The following is a 26,269-nucleotide window of genomic DNA, read 5'->3' as shown; positions in this document are numbered from 1 at the left end:
CTTCTGTTTCTTTGAAGTGCCACTGTTGCCAAACTTAGAAGAGGACCAAGAATTGTCTATATTGTTGTTGTTGTTGATTTGTTTTTTGACTCATGGTCCATTGCTTTATATTCATTAATATCCTAATAAGGGTATGATTCAAAGACAAGTACTTTCCCAGACATAACATCATGTCACGAAGACATACACACATCTAAGACTCAAACAAACTGATAGTCTAGGGCAGTAGGTGATGGACTGAATGGTTGACATAAGCAATTCATATTCTTGGAGTTCAGAAGAGAAGTTGAGGACCCTGGTTTAGGATAGCTTAAAGCAGTGGATTATATTTGAGCTAGGCTTTAAAGAGAGGGTGATGCAGATGATGAAAGTATGTGGGGGGCATTCCAGGCAGAGCAGAATGGCTCTAATGGGGCTACACAGACCAATGTTCAGGGGGCAGAGAAGTTTTGTTTTCTTCATGCAACCATATGGTAGTTGACAGGGCTAGAATGACCTTTTGGGGCAAATGGGTCAATGCTCTCAACTAAGGTGTTTATTTTTCATGGACTTTCAGGCAATTGGAAAGCTTGAGAGTAAGCTGGAAAATATTTTTTGAGCAAAATGAATCCTGTGGTAGATGCTTCAGGATGTAAAGTCCTAAGTCCTGAACTACAGTGGATGAAGAAAAGATAGAAATAAAGTATGGTGTAATACATTTTGTTAAATTGTCTTTAGGAATAGTTTCAAGTTTACCAAAAAAAAAAAAAAAAAAAAAGTTTCAAAAATACAGTGCGGGGGCATGTGGCTCAGTCAGTTGAGTAACTAACTCTTGGTTTCAGTTCAGGTCATGATCTCAGGGCTGTGGTATCAAGCCCTGCATCGGGCTCCGTGCTCAGCACAGTCTGCTTGTCCTTCTCCCTCTGCTCCTCCCCCTGCTCATGCTTGCTCTTTTCCTCCCTCTCTGTCTCTCTCTCTCTCTCTCGCAGATAGATAGATAAAATCTTTTTAAAAATCAATTTTAAAAATTTAAAAAATAAAAACAGTACGAAGAACACTGATATATCTTTACTCTTATTGTATCCCATTTCCTTCGACATTTTCACTCTCTCCTTTTTTTCCCCACCATAACCTAGTTGTGCAAAAATTAAATACAAAATGGCCCTTTGCACCTAACTACTTCAGTGTGCATTTTCTAAAAGTAACAATATCCCCTTACATAACAAAGAGTTACCAACTTCGGTAAATGTTGCTTGGATGCAATATATTTTATCTGTTCTGTCATCCATATTCCAGTTTAGTCGGTTGACTCAGTGTTGTCTTTTATAGCATTTCCCCTCCAGCACAGTGTGCAGCCTGGGGTCAGACACCGCATATAGTTTTCAGGTCTCTTTAGCCTTCTTTCATCTGAAACATTTCTATTGACTTTTTTTTTTTTTTTTTTTGGTCTTTCATGACATTGACATTTTTGAAATCTATAAACCTCCCACCTTTTGTCACTGTAGAGTCACTCATTTGGTGTTTGATGTTTTCTCGTGATTAAAGTCTGGTGTTGCCTTTTAGGGTAGAATATTGCATAGTGTCGTTGTGACCTCCTTCCAGTATCCCATCTGAAGGCACAGGACGTCCCTGTCCTTGACCAGTGATTAAATGTAACCACTTGGTCAACACTTTGTCCAGTTTCTCCACTGCATGAAGAGTATGCTTTCTCCCTTGTCACTAATAAACTGTGGAGAGACATTAAAACCATGAGAATAGCCTGTACCTCATCAGAGGTTCACCCTAGATTTATCATCCATCGAAGATTTTCTCCTGATCCAGTCTTTACTGCGGTAGTTACAAAATGATTATTTTCCACCTCCAGCACTTCTTTTTTTCTTTTCCTTGTTTTCCTTTCTCCCTTCCTTTTCTCTCCCCTTTCCCTCCACTCATCCTTCCTTCTTTACTTCCTTCCTTTATTTCTTCCTTATTGGTATGGATCCATGAGTTTCTGTTTTTCAAACAGTTTATAATTACTTTACTTAATTATTTTGGTGCTCAGACTGTCCCAGTTTGGGCCAGTGTAAGTCCCATGAAGTTGGTCTTTGTCAAATTCTGACATGGCCCACCCCAACATTTTCAGGGTTTGTTTTTTGTTTTTGTTTTTTGTTTGTTTGTTTTTGCACTTCCTTACTTGTGCTGTGACAGAACATTCCAGGCACAGCTTATACCTACTGTACCCCAGCCCTGGAATCAGCCTTTCAGTCTTCAATTAGTCACAAGTGATATTACCAAAATCTGGGTGGTTGCAGTGCTCAGTGGTCCTCAAGTGTATTTGTTTCCTGATGCTTTCAGCAGGCAAAGATAGGAAATATATTCAAGTATGTACACATACACCTGCATGCATACACACACACACCCTGAACTGAAGAATGTTCCTCTGTGGTTTTCGTCTGTCCTTGTCACCAGCATTTATGTATTCACAACCTCTTGCACATGACCTTAGACACTAACTCCCCATTTCTCCTCCTTTTGATAAAACCCAAATCATCCAAAGAGTGGATGCTAATCTACAAAAAATACATATGCACACACACACGCATATACACGTATTTTAGAAAATATGAGTTCGCAGTGCTACCTCCATATTGACATCATTGTTTCTTGACTTCCCGCATTCTGTGTTTCCATGTTCCTTCTTCCATGGTGGGATCCTTGGTCCCAGTAATGTCAGTTACTCATGTGCTAAATCCAACAATCATTCTAAAATAGTTTCGGGATTACTTGAAGTGGCCCACACCACTACAATTAATAAATCAACTAAAAAAAATAGGATTAGTTTGTGATTCTTCTCATTCCCCACCACCTAACACTTAACAGATACAATCAAATGCGGAGTTTATAAGTAACTTGGATGATAACTTGGCTTGTTTCCTTCCTTGCTTCTCTCCCTCCCTCCTTTTTTTTTTTCTTTTCTTCCTACCCTCCTTTCCTTTAGTGTATAGTGTTCATTTGAAATACAATTAGTTTTATTTATTTCAATTTAATTTTTCCTTCCCATTCTTATGTACTTGCACTTGTGGGTATGTATAACATTAGCATTCTTTTAAAAAATCAGTGCAACACATTTTGAATTAAGAAGTAATGAACAGAGTGTGAATGTGATCAGTGTAATATAGAAAATTCCAGAAATGGCCCCTAAATGAATTGCCATCTAATTTTCATAGAAAATTCAAGATATATTTTTTCAATTGCATAGATTCCCATTAAGCTTCTAAATGAATAGCTGTGTTCTACCTCAGTGAATTGCCTTCTTCACCTTTCAGTGAATACATCATTCCTTTGTTTACTTAAATGGCCACGCATTTATCTACTACCAGCAATCATAATGTTAGGAAACAGAATTAACAGATACTTTCATGGATATAGTTTGCTTACAGATGTAGGAACAATGAGTGACCTATTCAATGAGGGAACTCCCAAGAGAATTGACTGTGTTGAGGAATCCTGCCTAAGCTACCATCACGAGTTTCTATCATGCTGTTCCTGGGGGTGGACTAGCTCTTTGTGGCAAAGATACTCCTGTCCCTGTGGCTGGTTCACACTGGGACTCTGGCACCTAAGACTTCATTAGGAATTCACAGGCCATTGATGAGGTTTGACTTACGATCTGAAAGAAAAGGGATCCTTTTTAGAATTCCCAACTTTGGAAGACAAATATATCCTCAGGCATTTGTCTAACAGGTTTTTGTTCAGTATGTATTATTAAAATTATAATATTCTTGCTCTACCAACTCAGGTGTGCAAGAGATGGAACATTTCTTAATTGCCTTTATGTCAATTTAAGTTGGCACAATTTAAATCAGAAAGGCCTTAGGCATTTTTCTAGATTTACAGGATCTTTAATCATAGTTACCGTTGCCCCCACTCCTTACTCCCCACCTTGGATCAGGCAGAGGGCCCTCTTGTTTTCTCTCTGCACTTGTCCTCGAAGAAAACACTTTTCCAAGTTTGTCCTTCGAATTGCAAGAACCCTGTTGCTCCTGTCCTAAGTGGAAGACTGGGTCTTTGTTGACTCCTTCCAGGATCTGCGGGCTGCTGTCCAGGTCCAGTCTCCGTATGTGTACCTCACCCATTTTCCCTGAACCCTTGACCCTGAACAGAGAGCAGGATGCTGGAACTCAGCACTTATAAATCCCACCAAAGTTCTCTCTCCTCTCCCCTAATCAGTGTTAATCCCATTGTCTCTGTAAGCCCTGAAATGCAACCTGTTCTCTCCTTTTCTTTTCTTTTCCTTCCTTTTTTTCCCCTTTCTAGAGAAGCCTTGATCAGGCCCTCACAAAAGACTGGAGAAAGCATTGTTTTCCAGCGGCTTCAGCTTCTTGCCAAGAAAAACCCTTTGAGGCAAAATACGGGGCTACCTTTTCAGAATTGAAGGAAGAACAAAATATAAACTAGTATTTCAGTAAATTAGCTTGCCATTTACTCTTTCTCAAAATCGCCCAAGGCTTTAGGGCAGAAATTTGATTTTATTCTGTGCTCTGTAGGAGTTGATTTTTTTTTTTTTCCAGTAGTAAAAACCAACATGGTCTTTCTCAGAGTTTAAAGATGAAGGGGAATATAAACCAAATAAATATTGATGATTCACCCAAATTATGCATTTCCCCCCTCACCTTGACCTCACCTTTTTTTTTTCCCCCAGCTCCCAGCATCTTGCTGCACAGAGCTAAAGGCAATTTTATTTTCACATCAATTTACCTTTAATTGGTGAATTTTCATCAAGGTGATTCATATTTGGGGGATTATGTTTTGTGAGAGATGTCACAAAAGCCAACAATTCATAAGAATAAAAAAGTCTTGATTTATATAGCATGGAAAATGTTTCCAAAATGGGCATTGGAAACTTGCCACTGAGGCTTAAATTTAAAAATGGAACTTTTTTCAAACACTCCAGTGGCCACTTGAAGCCAACCATGAATCAGGAAAGCAATGGGTTATTTACTTATTTGTGTTTTTGTTTTTTGTTTTTTTGGAATTGTTTTTTTTCTTTTTTAATTGAATTTTACAGCAAGTCAGGAATCACTAAACAGGACAAAAGTAAAGGAAAGCAGTAGACACTCTTCATGCATTTCTTCCTACATTTGACCCCCCCCCCTTTAGAATTAAATGTACTGTTAAGCCTGTGTTGAACACAGCACAGTACACACTCAGGCCATTCATTCTTGGGAATGTCTGCACTCACCTAAGGTCATGAGGCATGAAAGAAACTTAAGGGATTCCCTAGGCCTTGGATGGGAAAGGGTTCTACAGGCTATATGGGATTCCCTAGGTAGAGATTCCTTGGGTTTCAACTCATCACTTTGATGAGGTTGTGGAATATAGGTGAGGTTCAGTGGGGTAGAGTCCGGAGCCGACGACCAAGAAAGAATTCTTAAGACACCTTTGGTGCAAAATTGGTGGTTTATTAAAGCATGGGGACAGGACCTGTGGGCAGAAAGAGCTGCTGTGGAGTCATGAGGAATGGCCCATTATATACTCTCAAGTTTGGAGGGAGTTAAGGATAGCATAAGTCTCTAAGGAATTTTGGAAGCAAGGTCTCCAGGACCTTGAGGGGGCTAGCTACTGTTGGGAAAAGGTCATTTATTACCATCTAATAACACCTTAGTCATGAGACCCTTCAGATGTATATCGGTGGGCCATATGCTTGGGGGATGATTGCCAACACGTATCTTGCCAGGGACGGGGGGGGGGGGGGGGGGGAGCGGTTAGAGATGAAGTTTCCAAAGGAATTTTTATACGTTAAAGTAGACTTACAGGATCTTGATGGAGGGGAGGGGGTCAGGCTAGGACTGCCTTTGGCCCTTAGCAAAGTATTAACATCGCGCAGCTGAGTTCCCAGAGGAATGTCACTGCGCCTGTTTCATGGACTTGCCAATGGGCTGGAGGTAGTAAGGAAATTTAACCGTGTCTACATACATTCCCTTCTGGAAGCTAGGTTACTGATAGCTTTGTCCTTGTAAACTGCTAAGACATTTGTAAACTGAGGGAGACTCAAGTGTTGCAAGATTGTGGTCTCTATAGGTTAACTGTTTCTTTGTCCTTTAGGGCAGTCAGGAATGCCTAAGGAATGTTGCATACATCCCAGAGTGAGGGGGTTGCAGGGTGTCCGCTTCTGCTTTGTCCTCAGCTTGCCTTTGTTCCCTCATCAACCATCAACGTAGTCTGTCTAAAAACTCTGACTCTATGTATTTTGAATGTGTGTGTTTTTTGCTGAACAACATTTACCACATGTGCAGTTCCTCGAGCCAGCAGGCTGGGCGTCATCACCCTATAATGGAGCTAACCTGAGTTCACTCCTTGGTGACTTACAGATCGTGACAACACCAGGTGGAGTTGTCCCACAAAGGAAACTGTATTTGCAGCAAATAAGGAGATCAGGAGCAGTAATTTCCGAGCCTGTGACTCCTACACAGGAGGAGAGGTGGTCCTTTTATTTAGGGTTAGGAGGAATATTCAAAAGAGAACTTTGTCATCCCAGGTAAAGGCTTGCTCAGGTGTACTTAGAAAGCACACCTACACCTGCATTATTAATTATGGTAATGAAGCTCGGGCTCCTCCTTGGGCGGAGACTGTAACATTATAACAAAGCAGAGGAAACTGTAGGAGGAGGGAAGGGGCTCTGGGCAGGCTCTGAAGTTAGCATAAACTGGATAGGGTCTTGGGCCCTTATCTCAGGTAAGGAATGTAGGGTCTTGCTTACTTTTGAGATAGCACTGCGAGTTTTTACCACTGATTTATTGTCTCTGATATGGTTAGGTTATTTCCAGGCCTGGTAGAGACTGTTAGTTTTTGCATTCCCTTTTTCTCCTTGAAGTCCTTAAGTACTGACGCTTTTGCATTTCTTCGTAATTCTGATGCCTCCTAGGAAGTTCTATGGGGAGTGTGTTGGGGCAAGGGGGGCTAAAATGACTTCTCTCAAGTGTCACAAAACCTGGGTCTCATTTGTCTTTTGCCAGGGACCCCCTAACTCTTTCTGCTTACAGTTTCCCTCCTCTCCATCATCTATACATTACTGGTAAATACTGCAGATTATATCTATAAAATTATCTCATTTCATACATCTTTTTTTTTTCCCACTTCTGCTATAACTCTCCTTCAAATTGTCTCCAGTTTACACTGCCTACATTAGAGAGCTTGAGCGTGCACACTGACACTGACTCGTGGCTTCTGCCTGCCGAAAACCCTCCCGTGCTGACGAATGTAATCAGGAGACGCTGTGTGTGATTAACTGGCCCACGACTCTCCTTCCTGTTTCCACGTGAGCCACTAATTTCACTTACCTGAGTCTCCAGCCACAGGGTCTAGCTCTTTTTCACCTGAAAGCCTGTCTTCATCTGTTTCCTCTTCCCAGAATCCGCCACCCCATTCTGCTTCTCCGGTTCTCAGCATGTCTTTCTCATGTTAATCCTTCAAATTTAACTTAAATATCAACTCAGGCCCCCAATTCCACGCTTACCAACACAACTCCCTATTTATCAAATTCATAGGAAGTGTTTTTGGGGTTTTAACATTATATATTTTATTATTTCCTTACCTCTTTTTGTCTGCCTTTCCCCGATATACCATGGGTTTTGTAAAAACAGGAGCCAAGTCTGCTCGTCACGATATTATCTCTTCATGACCTAACACAAACACCTGACACACACCTAGATATACCACACATTGAGTAACTTCAAGTGAATTAGCAAGTTGATGTACGTCTGGGGGTTAATTTGTTCTGCAACCAAAATGTAGCCTAACTCCGAGCAAGACTGAACATAGAATAGCTGATACTGTATATCTGCTTGGGTATAAAGGTTTAATTTGTTTAGTAAGACTTCTGTGCACGCACACTGTCCAGTGGTTGTTTCTCGTTGGTGAGTATTTTCAATCTGGAATACCCATACCCATACCCTTGGATCAGAGGAGTTTTGCTAACTCACCCCATCTCTGGAGAAGACACTGCATTTTTAAAGACTTGTAACCTTAAAAAAAATCTTTCTCCTTTAATGTCCTTTATTTTTTCATAATCAAAATATGTGTCTAATAGTAGAGGTGGGGACATTACTGCCAGAGGATTAAACTCCAGTAAATTCTGAGGGGAAAAAAAGAATGTTTAGAAGGCAGCAGTTAATGTCTTCTTAGTGGATAATGGCTTTGAGGTGCTAATTCTCTCTTGTGAGCAAGCCTATCTGCTGTTACTGTCAATGCTATTTATATATGCTTATTAAAGAAAGAATAGACTCTTGAGCATGGGCCATAATGATTTTTCTTGTACCTGGGCCATGGTTGCTCCCAAAGTGTTTTACTACCTTTTTATTATTTATGTTCTGCATACATATTCTATTCCTTTGAGAAAAGAAAACAGACAATACTTGTTATTTTTATCACTGAACTTCTCAGTCCTGTTATACAAAATGTGCTTCCCTATTTCAGAGCTATCAAGAACTTGACAGTTTGAGATATTTAATTTTAAGTGTTTGAAATTTGGGGGAGGAGTGGGCTAGGGGGTGGTATTTCCTTACTGTCTATTGGTTCGCTAATGGAGCTTTTAAGAAAAAAACATGACAGTTTCAGGCTTGGGGTGGGTTTCATTGAGTTAAGGCTCAGATTTTAATATAATGAAAAAGATAAAAAATCAACACAAGGAAGTATAAAAGCCCAAGTGATTTTTTTTCTTCAGCCTTTTATTTTCTTCCTTCTATATAACTTATTAATTCAATGTTTCTGGTGTGCTATTTGAAAATTATTAAAGGCTCCTTTTATTTGTTAACAATGGGGTAGTTCCCCACAGAATGGTATCGAGGTCATTGGACAAAGAACTGAAGTAGGAGAGAGAAATGATGTCATACAAGAAACCAGAAATGTGAGGGATTCAATAGTATTTTTACATCAGACAGACAAGGAGGCATCATGGGAAGGAAGGAGGAGGAGAGAAATTATTTACAGTCATATTTTTTGTATTTAAAAAAAAAAGTTTGCAGACACAGAATCAGAAAAGAAAACTAATAGCTAAAAAGAGAACATGTCAAGGGATGGCAAGAATGCTGTTACCAGGATCAAGGACTAGTAAAGAGGTGTGGAAATTAAGCGGAATTAAGTACAGCTCAGGGGAGAGTTTTTTTACACCAATGAGTTTATAAGCATCAAAATCAATTATGTATGTAGACAGTTTTTCTTGCACAAGAAAAAGTATGCCTTTTATATTTCACTTACTAGCATTTCCTCAAAATGCCATCTAATATTTTACTGTCTTGACTAAGGAAATGGAAATCTGTCAAACTGGTCAAGGGGGGCCCACAGAGATGGTTGTTGAATCTTCATTACACCTGGGAAGAAGGTTCAGTGCGTTTTCTCAGGGGCTGATCCTGGGATTGGCTCTAATTAATATTTTCATTAGTATCATGGATGACGGGATAGGGCAAGCTCGATAAATTTTCCAATTATGCCAAATTGAGTAGTGAAGCCGGCACCTGGAAAAACTTGATTGCAATTTAAATGACCTTTTTGAGTTTCAGAAGAAAGCAAATGGCAGTTTAATTAGACAAGAGCAAGATGCTGGGAGCAAATCACTAGCAATGATAAGAGTACTTTATGTTGTACACTGAAAAATAGGTTCACATCTTTATTTTACCTTCAACAGTATAGGTAGGTTACAATAATCACCTTAGAGGTAAAGATGGGATTCGTTTGGGCTTTCATGGGGTTGAAAGATTAATTTGGTGGGATGCAGAGGCATGGGGGCTGAGTTGAAAAGTCAATCAATAAATAAATCTGCAACCAAATTTCATACATTGTGCTTTATGGTAATGTGTGCTAATTTTACTCATATTCTCAAAATTGGGCATGCCTTGATTTAGTGTAGTGTACCCACTTTAGAGCACAAAACATAAGTGCAATGAAAATAACATGGGTCCAGAAGAGATCAGCAGAAACTCTGCAGTGGCTGGGAGGCTAGTTCTAGCAAAGACTATGGGAATTGTTCAGCACAGAAAAGGGAAGGTGAAAAGTGCATATTTACCTTTGGACACATTTTCATGGTTCATTGTTGGAAGAATAATCAGCCTTTCATTTTATCTATTGAGTATAGGAAAATATACAAGCATTTTTTTTTTTCCTTAAGAGCATTTCCTTATAAAGAAAAGCACATCCTCACCAAGCTGGGATGTATCACTTTCTAATGAAATGATTTAGGACAATCATCACCTTAATTCCTCCTTCTCTTCCTTCCTTCCCGCCCTCCTTTCTTCCTTCATTCCTTACCTCCTTTTTCTTTTTCTCTCTCTCTCTCCTTCTTTCCCTTCCTTCCTCTCTTTTTTTCTCTATTTCTCGCTTTCTTTATTTCTTCTACTTTTAAAAAATTCTCTAACTTTGCCTATTGAAGGTGATTTTTGTTAAGGCTATAATTTGGACAGAAATTAAAACCTGACCTAAGGAAGTTTTATTAAGTATCCAGCCTCACCTTTTAATATCATTGTCATGTTTTTATTATATGTAACTGAATGTCAAAGGGTATTTGGATCCTTGTATTTTAAAATGTGGTATTGTCGTGGAAGTCTAAAGTTGGGCATTTCTTTCAGATACAAAAAAAATAATCGTACATTATCTTCCCTTCAGGTCAAATGGCAGGCGATCATACAAGGCTAGAGTTTCATAACATAGAGACTGGCATCATCACAGAACGCCGGTATCTTTCTTCTGTCCCTTCCAACTTCATTGGACACCTGCAGAGCCTGACATTTAATGGAATGGCATACATTGACTTGTGTAAAAATGGTGACATAGATTACTGCGAGCTCAATGCCAGGTTTGGTTTCAGGAACATCATAGCAGACCCTGTCACCTTCAAGACCAAATCGAGCTATGTTGCCTTAGCTACATTGCAAGCCTACACTTCTATGCATCTTTTTTTCCAGTTCAAGACAACATCCCTAGATGGACTAATTCTATATAATAGTGGGGATGGAAATGACTTTATTGTGGTCGAATTAGTTAAAGGGTGAGTATATGTCAGTTCAATGACAAATAAATAAAAATTTTCAAAATGGACCTCGGTATCCAAAAATATAAGTTAAACAGATGTGTTGGCTTCTAAGGCAGTGGGCAGGGAGGTGGGGGAGTGGCTTAAATAATGCATTTGCTCAGATCACCTCTTATCTTATGAAGATATCTTATAAAGTTAATAGGAAATCAGTAGAGTCTTCTCTACCTACATTTTCATTTACAAGGTACAAATAATACCGAGTTACAATAATAAGCATTCCATGAATCGTATACTTCAGATGTGGGTTTCCTTATTATGCACACTGTAATTCTACTGAAGAGTTTCTAGAAATGTATAGAAATGTGTGCTATTTAAATATCTAATATTAAATAATCAGATTACTTTAATTCCACAAAATCCCATTTAACTCAAACTTAACTCTATATCAGAATTCCTTGAAGAATTTAGAAGGAAAGATTTTTGTAAAATTTCCTTGAAACGGTGAGGAAAATTTGATGTCTTTTAATTGATTTGGGTACTCATTCATTTAATCAGTGAACATTATAGCGTAGCTACAGCGGGCTGGAGAATGTACCAGGCTCGAAAGCAGGTGAACACATAGATATAACAGAAGAGCATCATGAAAAGTTGCCTGAGGTGATCATGTGGAAAGGTTCAGGAAAGTCTTTAGGGAAAGAGGCAGGGAGTGGGTATCGGAGCTGAGTCTTGAAGGATGAGTGCACATTTCCCGTATAAGAAACAGGCGTTCAAAACAAAAGAAGAGCAGGTGCGAGAAGCTGGCAAAAGATGAAGGGTGTGGTGGAAATAGGGAATGAGTAGTGAAAGGTGACCTTCCAGTGTCATAAGGTGGGTTGTAGACCATGATGTTAAAAATAAATTTTCACTATTTTCTATAATGCAGACAGTGAGTAATCCTCTTGGATGAAATCGTATTGTTTCTTACTCTCTTGTTAGCTGAGCCTCCATACAACTCACTCTCAGACTTCTAGCAAAGATGGAACCACATGTGAAAAGATCTCCATTTCTAATATCTAGTTGGACTCCATCAAAAATTCAAAAAGTGATGGCACTTTCTCAACCTTTGCTTTTTTCCCAGGTACTTACATTACGTGTTTGATTTGGGAAATGGTGCTAACCTCATCAAAGGGAGCTCAAATAAACCTCTTAACGACAATCAGTGGCACAATGTGATGATATCAAGGGACACCAGCAATCTCCACACTGTCAAGATTGACACGAAAATCACAACACAAATCACCGCAGGAGCCAGGAACTTGGACCTCAAGAGTAAGTGCACACTGAGTCAGAGTACAGGGACGAACCCACATGGGCTCCACGCACATGGCAGGTCCTTTGTTTTGCAGGGTGTGTATCTACTGTTTGTAAAGTCTGACCAGAATTTCATTTCCAACACATGATTAATAATACAACACACAAGCCTCGGTTCCCCTTTAATGTGGCAGAAACATATGTATTTTTAATAGCTCAAAAAATGCAACCTCTAAGAATGCATGCATGATTAAAATTTAAAGAGAAAACATGTTCTTAGACTTGATATTATAAAGATGAGTAGGTTGTTTGCATGTTTCTTTAGTCCCTACAGTTTTTAATCGATTTGGGGTCAGGATAGCTATGTACCTAAGGAGTTTCTTCTAGGGTTTATTAGTTTTCTTTCCTTGGTGAGGTTCCCCAGATACTTACAGAGCCTCTGACCAATAGGGGTCTGAGCCTGGCCTATACCCTTGTGTCTCCAGCAGTGAATTTGCTACATCCCACCCCCAACACGCACACACACACACAAGAATGCTTCCATCACCAGCTGCTAAGAAAGTTTAACAGACTTTTTCCTTCCCTATTGATTTCTCAAGTGAGCAAGACAAATGCTTAGAAAACATGTCAATAATGGGAGAAAATAACAGAAGCTTCTATTCGAATGAGCCTTTGTGATTCACTAAGAACATATCCATATATCCCATCTCATTTAACATGGCAGCAAGCATTGGATGAGGTTTTATCAGCATTTTATTATGTATGTAGAAATCTGAGCTTTGAATGGCTTGCCCAGGGATAAAACAACTGCCACAGTAAATACACCCCCCACCCCACGTTCTGGCCCCCTCCATTACTCCTCTACCCTTATGCATCCCAAAGCCCTACAGGGATCATTGTGCTCACATTTTTGCTTGATAAGGGCTGTTGATTTGTATCAATGGGATCTTTTCCTTTGATTCAAAACGTAAATACATGGGGAAGTTAGAGAAATGGAAAGAGAAAATCCAACAGAACTCTTTCTAGAAAAAAAACGCTCTTTCTAAATCAGGCGAAGGAAGAAAGAAAAGGGTTTCACGTCCTGTAATTGAAGAATATATTTACAATCCCAGGACTCTATTTGTCCAACACATAAAATGTGTGATAATGGCTGTCTTCCTTCTTTCAGAGTGGGCCTCTTGTGAACTTCAAAGCGATCCTGTTTGTGTCCACACAACTAATAGCTTAGCTCAGGAAGGAAAATGAAATTCAAAGGAAATGCTGTTTAACAGGCTAAAGCTCTCTCTCTTTCTTCTGACTTAAGTGAATGGAGTGCATTTTCCGTGTTTTCGTGTTTCGTGAGTACCCCTGTTTTGCACAGGGTGTTCAGGTGGTAATTGTCAAGGAAAGGGAGAGATTGCGACATTTGGTGTGCTGGCCATGCCAGCCACCAAAGCTAAAGCTAGATGGTGTCCTGTTTGTGGAGGGGGAGACCTCAGTGAGCATAAACGAATGTCACTGGAAACTGTGGACACTGTGCGGGACACTGAAGTGGCTGGGAAAGAAGCGGTTTGTGGTTGGTGGAAGTAGGTGACCTGCACAGACCTATGTACACATTGAGGGTATAGCGAAGTAAGGTTCTATCTCATTGGACAATTAGGACTCTGTCTCCTGAGTTAAATATTTGCTCATGGCTCATTAAAACAAATGAAGTGAGGGTAATAGGACGTCATGGTATAGCTTTCTTTCTGGTGGTGGAGGGGACTTTTACAAGTCTACGTGACCTTCAGAGCTGATTTTGATTAAAATAGTCAGTGTTTCATGATTCTGAATGTAAGAAGGGCTTTATCCACAATGCAAAAACTAAAACTATGAGTTAAAAAGTGCATTTTATATAATATTAAGATACTAAGCATTGAATTCTGACTGAGCGCATCTGTATTTAATAAAAACAAACAAACAAAACCACTATTTAAATTTGAAGTGAAGTTCCCAGGTGAATAGAGATTCTATACTGACTATCCCCCTTCTCCTCATAAAGTTCCTGCATGTTTACAAATTTATGCCAAAAAATGGAAGCAAATTCCTAAAATTAAAACTTAAAAGCCAAAGCTTTGGGCTTATAAATTGAATGTGTGATCCAACGGCGACGATTGCCCCAGAGAAGCTGCTTGCTGTGTGTGCCACCGACTAGCAGGAGCTCAAGAGGAGAGCGTGGGCACGTGGCAACACGTCACCTAGCTTCCACCGTTACCAGATTTTGGTGTGTGTGGTGAGAGGCCTTGGTCAGATGAGGAATATTTACTGAGCTTTTGAAGAGGAAGAAAGAGTTCCTGTCATGAGAAGCTTTCTGCCCCATGGAGCAGATGGACTTGGGCCATTTAGGGGACAGAGAACAGGAGGACTTTGAGAGGAAGGTGTGTTTAAGGGATTTCAGAAGGATGAGTAAAGCAACTAGGCATTTTCTCCTTCCCACCCGGATGCCCACTGGAATTAGGGAGGGCTGACTGATGTAGGAGAGCATCTACAGGACCTCTTCTCTCGGAATTGAACAGCATTGGTTTCTTAGCATGCTCGTCATGTAGAATTCAGACACTCTAAATGTGGGAAACGCGGAAGGTGACCTATTTTGGTCGGTGGTTTTATTTCACGTATATTTTGCCCTTAAAGAATTAAAAGAAAGTTCCTATTTACACTCTATTTAAGTGTCTGCCATAATCTTATTTCTCCTCAAAGTGAGGTCAGCCAACTTGACCACTTCAGAGTCCTGTGGTGGGGTCCATAAAATGCAAGTTTCTGGGTCCTGCCTCAGACAGACTGAAGCAGTAATCATTTGACAGTAATGTGCAGGAGACGGCAGGTGTCTGTGTTTTTGAAGAGCACTCACTAATCTAGATGCCATGTGTTTCAGAACCCTGAAAGGATGCAACGTCCACGTTGAAGCAAAGTTTAAGTCACTTTTGAATTTAGTACAAATCCTGGTTTTAATTGTATTTTAGAATTTTATTTGTTTTACCAGGCCTGGGTCAAAGAGACATTGGTGGCTTCAGGATTATTTGAAGTATTTTTATTCCTCATGTTACCATACCATAGAAAGACACTAGAGGGCAGCATCAGGCCACAAAATCTGCCAAACAAGACAGGTTGGGCGGGGGGGAACCTCCGCAAGCTCTGCTTGTGCTGAAGCAGAATTTCTTTGTCTTCAGCCATCTAATAATGTTTTGGGCCTTTATAATAACGCACGTTTTTATCTACATCTCTGTGTCATTATATAGACAGGGATTTAGTGTAGACATTTGTAAGCTAGGGACCATTTATCCCATTTCCCACCTTGACTCCGCTGGAGATGGTCAGAAATGGGCAGGAGTCTAATGATCTTTCTCAGAGAAGAGGAATTCCATGCAGATGACCTGTTCAAATTATCTTTCGTGGCACTGCCGAGTTCTCGGGGGGTTCTGTGTCTCTCCCTGCTGATAGAGTTTTGCTTTCATCTTTATTTCCCGGCTGTTTGTGTTCTATTCCCTCTGGCTATGATGTACAAGCTGCAACATGCAATGAAAAGAGCAGCATAAATTTGCTCTCTGCAATGATTTCCTAGCACAGCTGCACATTCATTGTGGGACTTCTGAGTCCTGCCCCCTTTAGAGAAATAAAGGGTTCATGTAATTCTTCCTTATGTTCCTTCTCTTGTTCCTGTATTTGGCACACTTGTATGTTTGTATATGTATGTGTATGAGAAGGAGTTAATATTTATTGACTTTCTGCCAAACATTAAATAGATTTAAATGAGGTTATTTTATTTCATCCTTGCAGTTACCCAGGGATTTGAATTAAGTTCAGTCTTGCTCATACATTAATCTAGTAAAACAACAAACATAGGCAGAAAGGACTGTCTTTGGCCCCCATTTTCCATGGGCACCCCTCTTTAGGGCATTACTTAAGTTTATCCTTTAGCAAATTGAGGATAATTTATTTGATGGGGAAAAAATAGATTTCTGAGTACAAAGAATACAGTGCCCTCAGGTGGCCACTTAGCAAACTAGTTACAAGTGAATAATCCAAGTACCGACCACAGCTAGGTCAGCCTAGGCAGAGTGTTCCCCTTTATTCTCCCATTCGGACCCCATTCCTTGCCCCCAAGGGCTGTAAGCAGGCTCTCCTTGGTCTTCCTATCTTATCTCTTCTCTCCTTTTGACCATTATCTGCTTTTTAACCTTCTTGATATTCCTCCTTAAATCTTACTTTGAAAGCAGCCACCTGCTATTGTTTATCCTGCTACCAAGGCCACTAAAAGTTTCCATAATCAGAGACAACCAATCAGCGCTGTCCTTTCAAATACATTCTAGGAACTTTCAGAGAGGAGTCCAACTTGGAGAGTAGCCTTTTAAAGCAGGAGACAGCATTGAAACTGGAGGCAAGTGTCTGTTGTCCTGTTGGTTAAGCAGTCTTTATTGGATTTTTTTTTTTTAATTTGTGAGGAGCTGAGATCTATTCACATTACTTTAGTTAATGGGAGATTATTTTAAGGATCCATTAGGAAGAGATATAAGAAATCCTTTCAGAGGATGAACAGCGAAGCTACTTAGAGAATAAGGACTTTATTCTGATTGGCATACTGGGATCTCAAGAGCAACCCTCCTAAGTGTTTCCTTGGACATGAATATCCACCGCTCCCTAATTCCAAGCTCCATGGCCGACCCCCTATCAGCTGTGTCTACTCCCGCTGAGATCATTTCTCTCTGATGCCTGACTTTTCCCACTCTTGGCTTCTGCCTCATGGCTTCAAACCATTGCTTTTGTTCCTGGGCATTATCACTTTGTCTCCTTCTCCCTCTCTTCATCTCCCTTTCAAATTCCCCCAAAGATGTGATCTCATAGAGTGAGTGGACCTTTCTAGAACACAAGTTCATGGGCTTTACTTCTGCTGTTGTGGGTTAGGCTCACTTCCTCTGGCCAAGTAGCTGTACACACAGACTAGATTTGCGTTGGCATAAAACCTGAACTTGAAAGATGATCCCTGGGAAGGAGGTCCTGGGCTGGAAGGCTCTGGAGCTTCTTAGAAGGGAGCAGGGGTGATTTCCTTATTCAGAAGGTCCCTGAGTGTCATGCCAGAGGTGAGGAGGAGGGAATGAAGGGATTTTAAGCAGGAGGGTAGAGTTCACCGTGCATTCTACAGTCCTTCCTTTGGCTTTGCTGCAGAGGATGGGCGCAAGCTGGGGGAGAGAGACGACTTTGGAGGCAATCGCCACAGTGCAGAACAGAGACAGTCAGGCTCTAAGTATGTAAAAATAAGACTTGACATCTGTTACTCTGTTTCCCACACAAGAATTGAAAGACAATTAGAGCTATGAAACTATTGTTTCTCTCCTGGTGTCTCCACTGGATTCCCAGGCTTTGCAGAAATCAGTCTACATCTGCTCTCTTTACTGCAAGGCCTTTGTCAGTGTGTTAAAATCTCACTGTCACCCTCTCTCCCCGTGAGATGTCTCCTCCCCGTGCCCAGTTGTCTTGGACCTGCTCTCTGACCTTGGGCATGGAAGTTTCTCCTTCTGCTTCCCTATAACCCTTGGACCAACTTACACAACGGAACAGAGTTCAAGTTCTCTATTCCCAGTCAACGATCCTGTTTTCTTTTGTATTCCTCCACTTATTGTACTAGTTTTGGAGTCTCTTTCACATCGGGCATAGGTTTTCTATGTTTAAATTTTTCTACACCCTCTAACCCTATTATTTGAAGTTTACCTTTCCACCATTAGGATCATAGGAGCTTAGAGCTCAAAGTAATCTTAGAGACAAACTGGTGTGAATCTTTTTTTTTTTTTTTTTTTTTTTTTACACATGAGACCAGTGTGCTCAGGGGAGATGTGCCAGCACCGCTGTACAGATAATTAGTGTTTCTAGATCTGGTCTTCTAATTCCCAGTTTAACACTTTTTACAATAGGCTAGGGAAGACAAGTTTTATTGCTCATAGCAACTCAGTTGGCTGCAGGCGAAAGCCTGGAGCAACATGCTGAAAAGAAATCTGCGAACTTCCTTGGACTTACTGGAGAAGACTCTTCATGTGGTCATCCCTAGGCTCAAGATGGAGACTGGTGGTGTGTGGGTCACCTATTGGCTTTTTATTTCTGATGCAACTTTAAAGACCCCAACCCTTCCAATCTGCAGTTGCTTTAGGGCAGGTGATATAGGTGCTGAAAGCCCCCATGCTGGTTTCTGCTCACCCTTGACAATGAATGACTGAGCTCTGACAGCCACAGGCCTTGGCTTGTGTGCTTGGAATAGCTGAGAGGAGGTCATGTTCCAGCAGAGATAGCCTTCCCTAGTCCTCCCACAGCAAAGTGTGGGCTCCTGGAAATCTGAATCAGGTGCTCAAATGCCTTTTGGACAAGGTGCCCATTTACCATGTCCCAACAGGATAGTGATTAGACAAGTTGAGTTCTTAGAGCTGGTGACATTTATGCTGTGGAGGAGAAAGTGCCTACAAGTGGTGAAGTGGGTTTTTTTTTTTTTNTTTTTTTAAAGATTTTATTTATTTATTCGACAGAGATAGAGACAGCCAGCGAGAGAGGGAACACAAGCAGGGGGAGTGGGAGAGGAAGAAGCAGGCTCGTAGCAGAGGCCTGATGTGGGGCTCAATCCCATAACACCGGGATCACACCCTGAGCCGAAGGCAGACGCTTAACCGCTGTGCCACCCAGGTGCCCCCTGAGGTGGGTTCTTAAGGATCAGGTACTGCTCACAAGACCTCACCTCATTGTAGCTAGGCCTTCGATGTCCGTCCCTCTTCAGGGTATGCCTGGGAAGAAGCTGAGCTGTCTTCTTAAAAGTTGGGCTCCTTGGTCAAGAGCTCTCTGTGTTCGAACCATCTGAGAAAGCAAGTTTGGAACATCTCTCTCACTGAAGAAGTACTTGGGTCTGCAGAGAAGCATAAACCCATTCAGACTAATTTTAATGAAAGAAGTGGTGTGAAGTGTATCATTCAAGGAACCCAAGGGCCAGAGAAAGTTTAAGACTTGACCTCATGAGAGCCATATTTGGGAAACCTGTCAGCAACAAGCCAGCATCTTTACTCTTGGTCTCCACTGGGGCTATGACTTGCTTTCTCTTGGCTCCCCAGAAAGCTCTCATTATTTTCGCTGTCTGCAGATTGGCTTTCCCTGCTATCATAGACATTGGAAAAGGGACTCCTGGACCTGGCTTTTCACCCCTGAGCAATTCTGATACCCAGGAGAGACTCACTTGAGTTTAGGAGTCCTAGTGTCAAATTCTTGGAGAATAAAGTAGATTGGAACATAACATCCTTCCTGTGACCAGGATGAGCGATGGCAGGAGGCAGGGTCATACTGTACAAATACGAATTCTCTGGATTTGTTTGAAGAGATATTTGGACAGACTACTTGGGAGTACAAGTGGAGCCATCAAGGGCTCTAAAAGGTCATCTGTAAGCTCCAATGCAAAAATCAAGGTGGCGTGTCTGCCTTGTTCCGGAGCAGGGGTTGGGGTGGGGGGCTACAGCCATCAAGATGGTAAAAAACTGGGCTTTGCGTGGCACCAGAATGTTCATATGACTAAATTCGCAAATACTTGTGTGGACAAGATTCTGTGGATGGAGTGGGACTGTTGATCTGGGGTCAGAGACAGCACATTAGATACAAAAGCCAGAAGTCAGAAGCTCACTGGGTTTTTGGGAAACACAAGGGAAGGAGAATGCTAGATTGTTGTCCTCTGTGAAATTGGAACGATTTAAACCAGCTGTTCTAGATCTATAAAGGGCAGAGCGGCCATGGCTGACTTGTGGGTAATATTACATTTGTTCCTTATAGATCTCAGAAGTAAATATCACTGTTACTTTCAGGGGTGGTTCCATTTAGTTAGGATTTAGTAATAATGCAGATCCAGCCCTCTTTTACTGTAGGTCACAGTAGTTTTTAGTTTCTCCTTTTAATCCTGAACAATTCCTCTTGAGCCATCGTTCAAAATTAGAATAGACTGGAAATGAGTTGGTCTTAGGACAAAGATACCCCTACCACTGTACAGATATGCTTTAGAGCCATTTCTGCCATCCTGACTCTCTCTCTCTCTCCTTTTTTTTTTAAGATTTTATTAGAGAGTGAGAATGTGTGTGCACAAGCAAAGGGGAGCAGGACAGGGAGGAAAAGGGAGCAGCAGGGAGCCTGCTGGGGGGCTTGATCCCAGGATCCTGGAATCATGGCCTGAGCCGAAGGCAGACCCTGAACCAGCTGAGCCACCCAGGTGCCCCTGAAACCTTGATTCTTGTAGCAAAGCACATTTTTCATGGCACCGTGCTGCTGTTGGCCCAGTATTTTGACACACTGGAGGGCACCTCCAATACTACTTTGGAACTGCATTAGCTCAGTCAGGCTTTCTTGTTAATGCCACATTAATGTGGCTTTCTGTTTCTGTCCTTAAAAGGGCCCCTTTCTTGACCTTTGCAATTAATTATTGTGGTTTTTCTTGAGGATAAGCAAGAAGCAATATAGCATCGTAATTAAGGACACAGGCTTTGGGGTCAGATGGACTTAGGTGAAATAGCATCCCTACTATTTATTTTATGTATGTCCTTGGGCAAGGTACATCACTGTGCTGGCCATCATGGCATACCCTTTGCTAAGCATCAGCTAAGAGATTTACATAGATCATCTCTTCAATTTTCATGACAAGGTGGTGAGTTTGCTGTACTAAGCTCCATGTTACAGACGATAAAACTAAGGTAAGGTTTTAGGGAGGTTAAACATCTCACCTAAACAGTAATTATAGTGATATTAAGTATTAAATAGTTATAATAATTATTTTAACCCTTTCTGAGGGCTTTGCATATCCCATTCATGGTTATAAATACTTCACACATGAGATCTCGATTCTCACAACAGTGCCCAAGATCAGCCGAAGTGCTCTTTGAAGCTCAAGGGTTTGTAAGGAGGGGGATCTCGTAAGGCCCACCTGGATAGGACAGGCATTGGCAATATTTAGGCCACTTTTTCCAGGTTCCTTAGAGGTTGCTTATTAACATTCTGAGGCAGGCTGCAAGAGATTCCCCGCCTCTCCTGCTCCTACCCACTCTCACTTCATTACACCCACTACTCACATTGCTCACCATGAGTGACCCTTGGAGCTCCAGGACTGGAAAAAGACTTGCCCAAGCCCTTTAAGGTCCTGTGCTAATGTACTGTATCTACCATACAGCAGACCTTTGGCATTTATAAATTGGACATGCACGATTCTGTTTATTTTTGAGAAGCTGGATGGTCTGAGACAGAATTATTTATACTTTTGCTGGGACACAAGTTTGAATCATGCACAGCAACAGGGTGCTATGCAAAGAGTTTTTGTGAAAGAAACTGTCTCCTGGCCTGGCACTTGTCTTTGTTCTCTGTTCAGAGATGTATAAACCGCCTTCATTAGTGCCATCAGCATCATAATTAGTAACTTAATAAATAATGTCATTTATTGAGTACCTATGTGCCAGACACTGTGTTAAGGGCTTAAATGTGAAATCATTAAATTAAATAAGCATGATGTTCAAGTATAATCAAGCTACAATATTATTTTTTGCCTCAAGCCAACACTTCAGAATGTATTTGTACCATATACTGGCTTAGCGGAAATGTTTGGGTTCACCGTTAAGACAATTCTATAATCATTTTACATTACAGAACTAACTTAAAAAGTTATTTGCAGTCGGGAAGTGTGTAAATTTTACATCGAGCTGTCTGTCATGTTGGCCTTTTAGCCAGGACTTCAATTTTGATATTCTTTTTCATAGTTGTGGCTTCTTAATCTTTACAATTATATGAGTGAGATATTAGTGTTTCCATGTTACAGATGCGAAAACAGAGAAAGGCTGAGTGAGTTGCCTAGAAATAGAATTTGAACCCAGGTTTGTGGAAGTATTTAAATACTACTATGTGTATTTGCCAACACATAAGAAGGAATTTCTTTGGAATGTCTAGAGTAAAAGATACTGCTTTTTTTTAAATCTTAGGGTGAAATGATATATAATAAAGAAAAAAATCCCCTCTCCATATAAAACTTCAAACTTGCACATGACTACATTGTGTAGTGCTGAAAATTTCACTTGTGGTAATTACAGGAGAACTGGATATTTCTACTTTCATTTTCCACATGATCTTCCCAACATATGCTTGCTTGGAACCCATATATTGGTTCTCTCCCCTCAGCCTCTGAAGTCTTTCTCAGGCATTCTAGCCAACAATTTCATTGTTGTATGTTCTTAATATGTATTCTATAGGACATTTACATTTATAGGTACTTAAAACAGGCCCAAGCAAATTAAGTACTTGGTTGGATGATCGGACAATAGCCTATCAATCAGTCTTTTGTTTGTACCTATAGGCCATTTGCAGTCCATTCTGTGGTTGAGCCCTCCATTGTGTTAGCCTTTAGGGAAGGTTGCCCACACCTCCCTGTTCCCCTTTTTGTCATTGTTGTTAAGTATGAGCTTTTCTCCTTAAGAATAATTTAAATATTGGAGGAACAAAGTATTTGGAGATATGCAGTAGAGAATTATAGTATTCTAGTGGGATTTGATAGCCTGATTGAGAATATTCCATCTTTAAGGCACAGAAGGAATCTCTTCTTTGAAATAAAAAAAATATATATATAAAGTTCAGATAAGGAAAAAAATAAGACTTTTATTTGACTCTATAAAGCTCATGTATTTTAGAAGATTTTTGGCAATGTCCATAAAGTTTTTTTGGTGTACTTATATCATTTTTGTCCTTCCAGGCTATCCGAAAAAAAACCACTGGTGGCTTTACCCTCTTTTATTCTATACAGCTTACTTGAGAACAGTTGCCACTTTTTTGACCTGCATCAAACAGGCCATTATTATGGGGAAGAGCTGTTCTTCTAAACTTACCCTGTATAACACTAGATCCTCCCCACCCAAAATAAATGTTCCTTTATTTTGAAATAGGAAAAGAAAATTTCTTTGAGTTAAGGAAAGTTATTTTGAAAAAGAAGGAAAGCCAAATTGTTATACAGAACTACTCAAAATCTTAGGAAAGAGAAGATTTGCACAGGTCCTCTTACTGGTCCCTTAGTTACACGTCTCTCTTAATTTCAGGAATAGTCATTTCTAAACTCCTCCACCTGTTCTATTCCTGTCACTGAGATAGTTTTTAGCAGAAATGGGAGGCCGTGTAGTGTAGCGGGAGAAGAGGTCACATGGGAGTTGGAGGTTTTGGTGCCCGCGTCGTTCTGGTACAGGTTGCATTGCCTTGGGCAGTTAACTTACCTTTTCAGAAGGGTGGTTTGCTTACCTGCACGTGGGGTTAATAATAACTTCCTGCCTATCGTGAAGAACTGGTATGAGGATCAAATAGAATAGGGGGTGGCAAAGCACCCAAAAGGAGGCTCTGTGCAGTTTAAGGTGTGACATGATTTTTGAGATGGACAACCTCTGCACGCCGTGTGCAGCCCCAGAGAGCATCACACACTGAGTGAAAAATGAAACAGGAAATGGTGACAGGACTGTCTGATGCTAAAAGGATGTCTAAGGTATCTACACTGGCTGTCAATTGGATGAGGAACAGGAAAAGTAATGAAAGGATGTCTAAGGTATCTACACTGGCTGTCAATCGGATGAGGAACAGGAAAAGTAATGATAGTGTCTGAACTGTGTTTTGACCTAAAGGCAAATTTACGAAGCCATGAGACAAAGTTAGCTTGGCATGAATTTATATGCCTGAACTTGTCTCCCATCTGCCATGGTGTCACTGGGATAGAGTGGGTTTAAAAGAAGATGGATGGCTACACACACCTCCGTAGCAATTTCATTTTATTATTTCCCATTTAGCATGCCCACCAGCTTTCCCCCACAGTCTGTTGGCCAAACACACAAACAGAATCTGTCTTTGTGTTGTCTTATAATCCTACTTTTAAAACAAAAATTCTTTTTTTGGGCAAGTGTGTTTTGAAAATATCAGAAACAAAAATTTCAGAATGTTGAAAGCCTTATATGTCCTGTTTATAAACATAATGTCACTATTAACCCCTAATGCTCACCACAAGGAAAACGTTAAAGTCTGAATGTGACTTGATCAGAGCCCCCACCCCCTACCTGTTCATACACAAGTATTAAGTTGGGCCATCGATGAATGCAGGTGTCCTACTTAACTCTTTGTAGGAGGCAATTGAAAAATAGCTGCCATATCTAAAAATCGAATTGGGGAGTCCTAAGATTTCTACCCACTCGTCAGAATTTTGATACCTAATATTAACGCAGAAGCAAATTGATTTTGTCTTGATGAGAATACTCATTTAACATGCAGTTGAGTCTCCCATTGTCTTGGGCATCTGTGTTAGTGTGCACGGACTCCTGCTACCATTTATTACTGTTACTTTCCTCCACTGGCCAAGATACTCTAAAACATTCCTGTATTTTGTAGTCGTGGGGCTATCTAAATTGGCCACTTGCCACTTGGAGTATACAATGTATGAACCAGTGCAGAGTCAGTGAAAATCATCATAGTTTCAGGGAACCTGTGCTTGGAATCAGGCCCTGCCATTTTCTGGCATTGTAGCCTTGAATCGTAGTGTCTTCATCTGTGACATGTTTCCAAGAAAACCATTATTCCTTTTGTCGCTCAACAGGCAAAAATCAAATGAAATGATACATGGCCAAGTGCTCACTGAAGTTTAAAATACTGCACCAACATCGGTCATTGCTGTACTCTAAAATCAATGCCATCTTTTCTGGTTTTGACCATGGCAATGCTTGGGGCTCAAAGCTGTGGGGAGGCTCTCTCTTTCACCCAGACAGGGATCTGTACATTTGAATTCAGTTGTCTCTGTGACTTTTGTGAAATTGAGAGTCTTCTTAGCAAAAGCAGTCTACTGTTGGATGTGGGAGCCTGCTGCAGGATCTGGAATACCTGTGGCTGGCAAGGAGCTAAGTGATAGTAGCCGCAGACCAGAAAGACTCTACTCCTAGGAGTCCTTGAGTGGTGGCCCAAGGGCTGCATGGCACGAGACACCTGCAAACTCATAGTGCACATCGGGATGAGCAGATTTACTAGGGCAGAGCATCAGGAGTCCACAAAGTCAGCTGGGCGCTGTTCTATGGCCACAAACAGTAAATGCATGCTTTTCTGTGATGCCAACAGGGTGACAGAATAGAAGAGCTTGGAGAAATAGTGTAAAGGGTTCACAGCGTGAACCTACAGCGGCCACATGAATTATATGTTTTTATGGAGCAACACAGAGAATGACAGACTAGCCAGAGACAGAATGAGGCAGAGGGCCAGGGTGGGCTGGAGTTTAATTTCCCACAAAGATTTTTGCACTTATTTTAACTGCAAAACACTCCTGAAGGGGTGCTCTTCAAAACACATTGGTAGCCTAAACTGTTTCTGCACTTCTGTCTTTGTCTGCCTCTCTCTGCAAATAAATTCAATATATGTTACTTAAGATCAATCATGGATTGGGACACCTGGGTGTGTCTCAGTCTGTTGAGTGTAGGACTCGGTTTCAGCTGGGTTTGTGATCTCACAGGTGGTGGGATCGAGTCTGGCTCTGTGCTCAGCAGGGGAGTCTGGTTGAGATTCTTTCTCTCCCTTTCCCTCTGCCCATCCCCTGCTCATGCTCACGTGTGCCCTCTCTCATGCTCTCTCTCCCTCTCAAATAAATAAATCTTTTTAAAAAATTGGTCATGCGTTACTTTATTAGAATGGAGAAAAGATGCCACTGCATTGAATTCTCTTAATGAGTTGGATGGCTTCACTTCTGTGTTCAGGAAAGGAATCAGTACAAGAAAAATTCCCCAAAATTTACTTCATTATTTCTCAGGTGGAGGGAATGAGAGACAAACATGACTGCTATATTCATAAAACCTTCACTATGTCTTTATCGTTCAAGTGATTATTTAGTGAGCGCAAGCCCGCCAGTCCATCCATTCATTACCAAGTGAAAATGAGAACATAAAGATGCTTAGCTCATGATCATTTTTCAAGGAATTTATAAAATTCTGGGAAGAT

The 26,269-nt window shown here is 40.8% G+C and overlaps 1 protein-coding gene across 28 annotated transcripts in view; it reads left to right on the top strand.

Annotated features, from left to right (window-relative positions):
* NRXN1 (neurexin 1) overlaps nt 1–26,269 on the top strand; it is a 1,113,431-nt gene that overhangs the window by 527,989 nt on the left and 559,173 nt on the right. For all 28 annotated transcript variants that reach the window (XM_019801696.2, XM_019801695.2, XM_019801700.2 and 25 more), the window contains 2 exons: nt 10,615–10,996; nt 12,099–12,289. In XM_019801696.2, the coding sequence (XP_019657255.2) occupies nt 10,615–10,996; nt 12,099–12,289 (573 nt within the window). The remainder of the gene's footprint in view (nt 1–10,614; nt 10,997–12,098; nt 12,290–26,269) is intronic.

This window comes from Ailuropoda melanoleuca, chromosome 4 (genome assembly GCF_002007445.2).
Source record: "Ailuropoda melanoleuca isolate Jingjing chromosome 4, ASM200744v2, whole genome shotgun sequence".
NCBI classification, from domain to species: domain Eukaryota; kingdom Metazoa; phylum Chordata; class Mammalia; order Carnivora; family Ursidae; genus Ailuropoda; species Ailuropoda melanoleuca.
The sequence above is the reverse complement of the archived record's forward strand: the minus strand, read 5'-3'. Positions and strand labels throughout refer to the sequence as shown.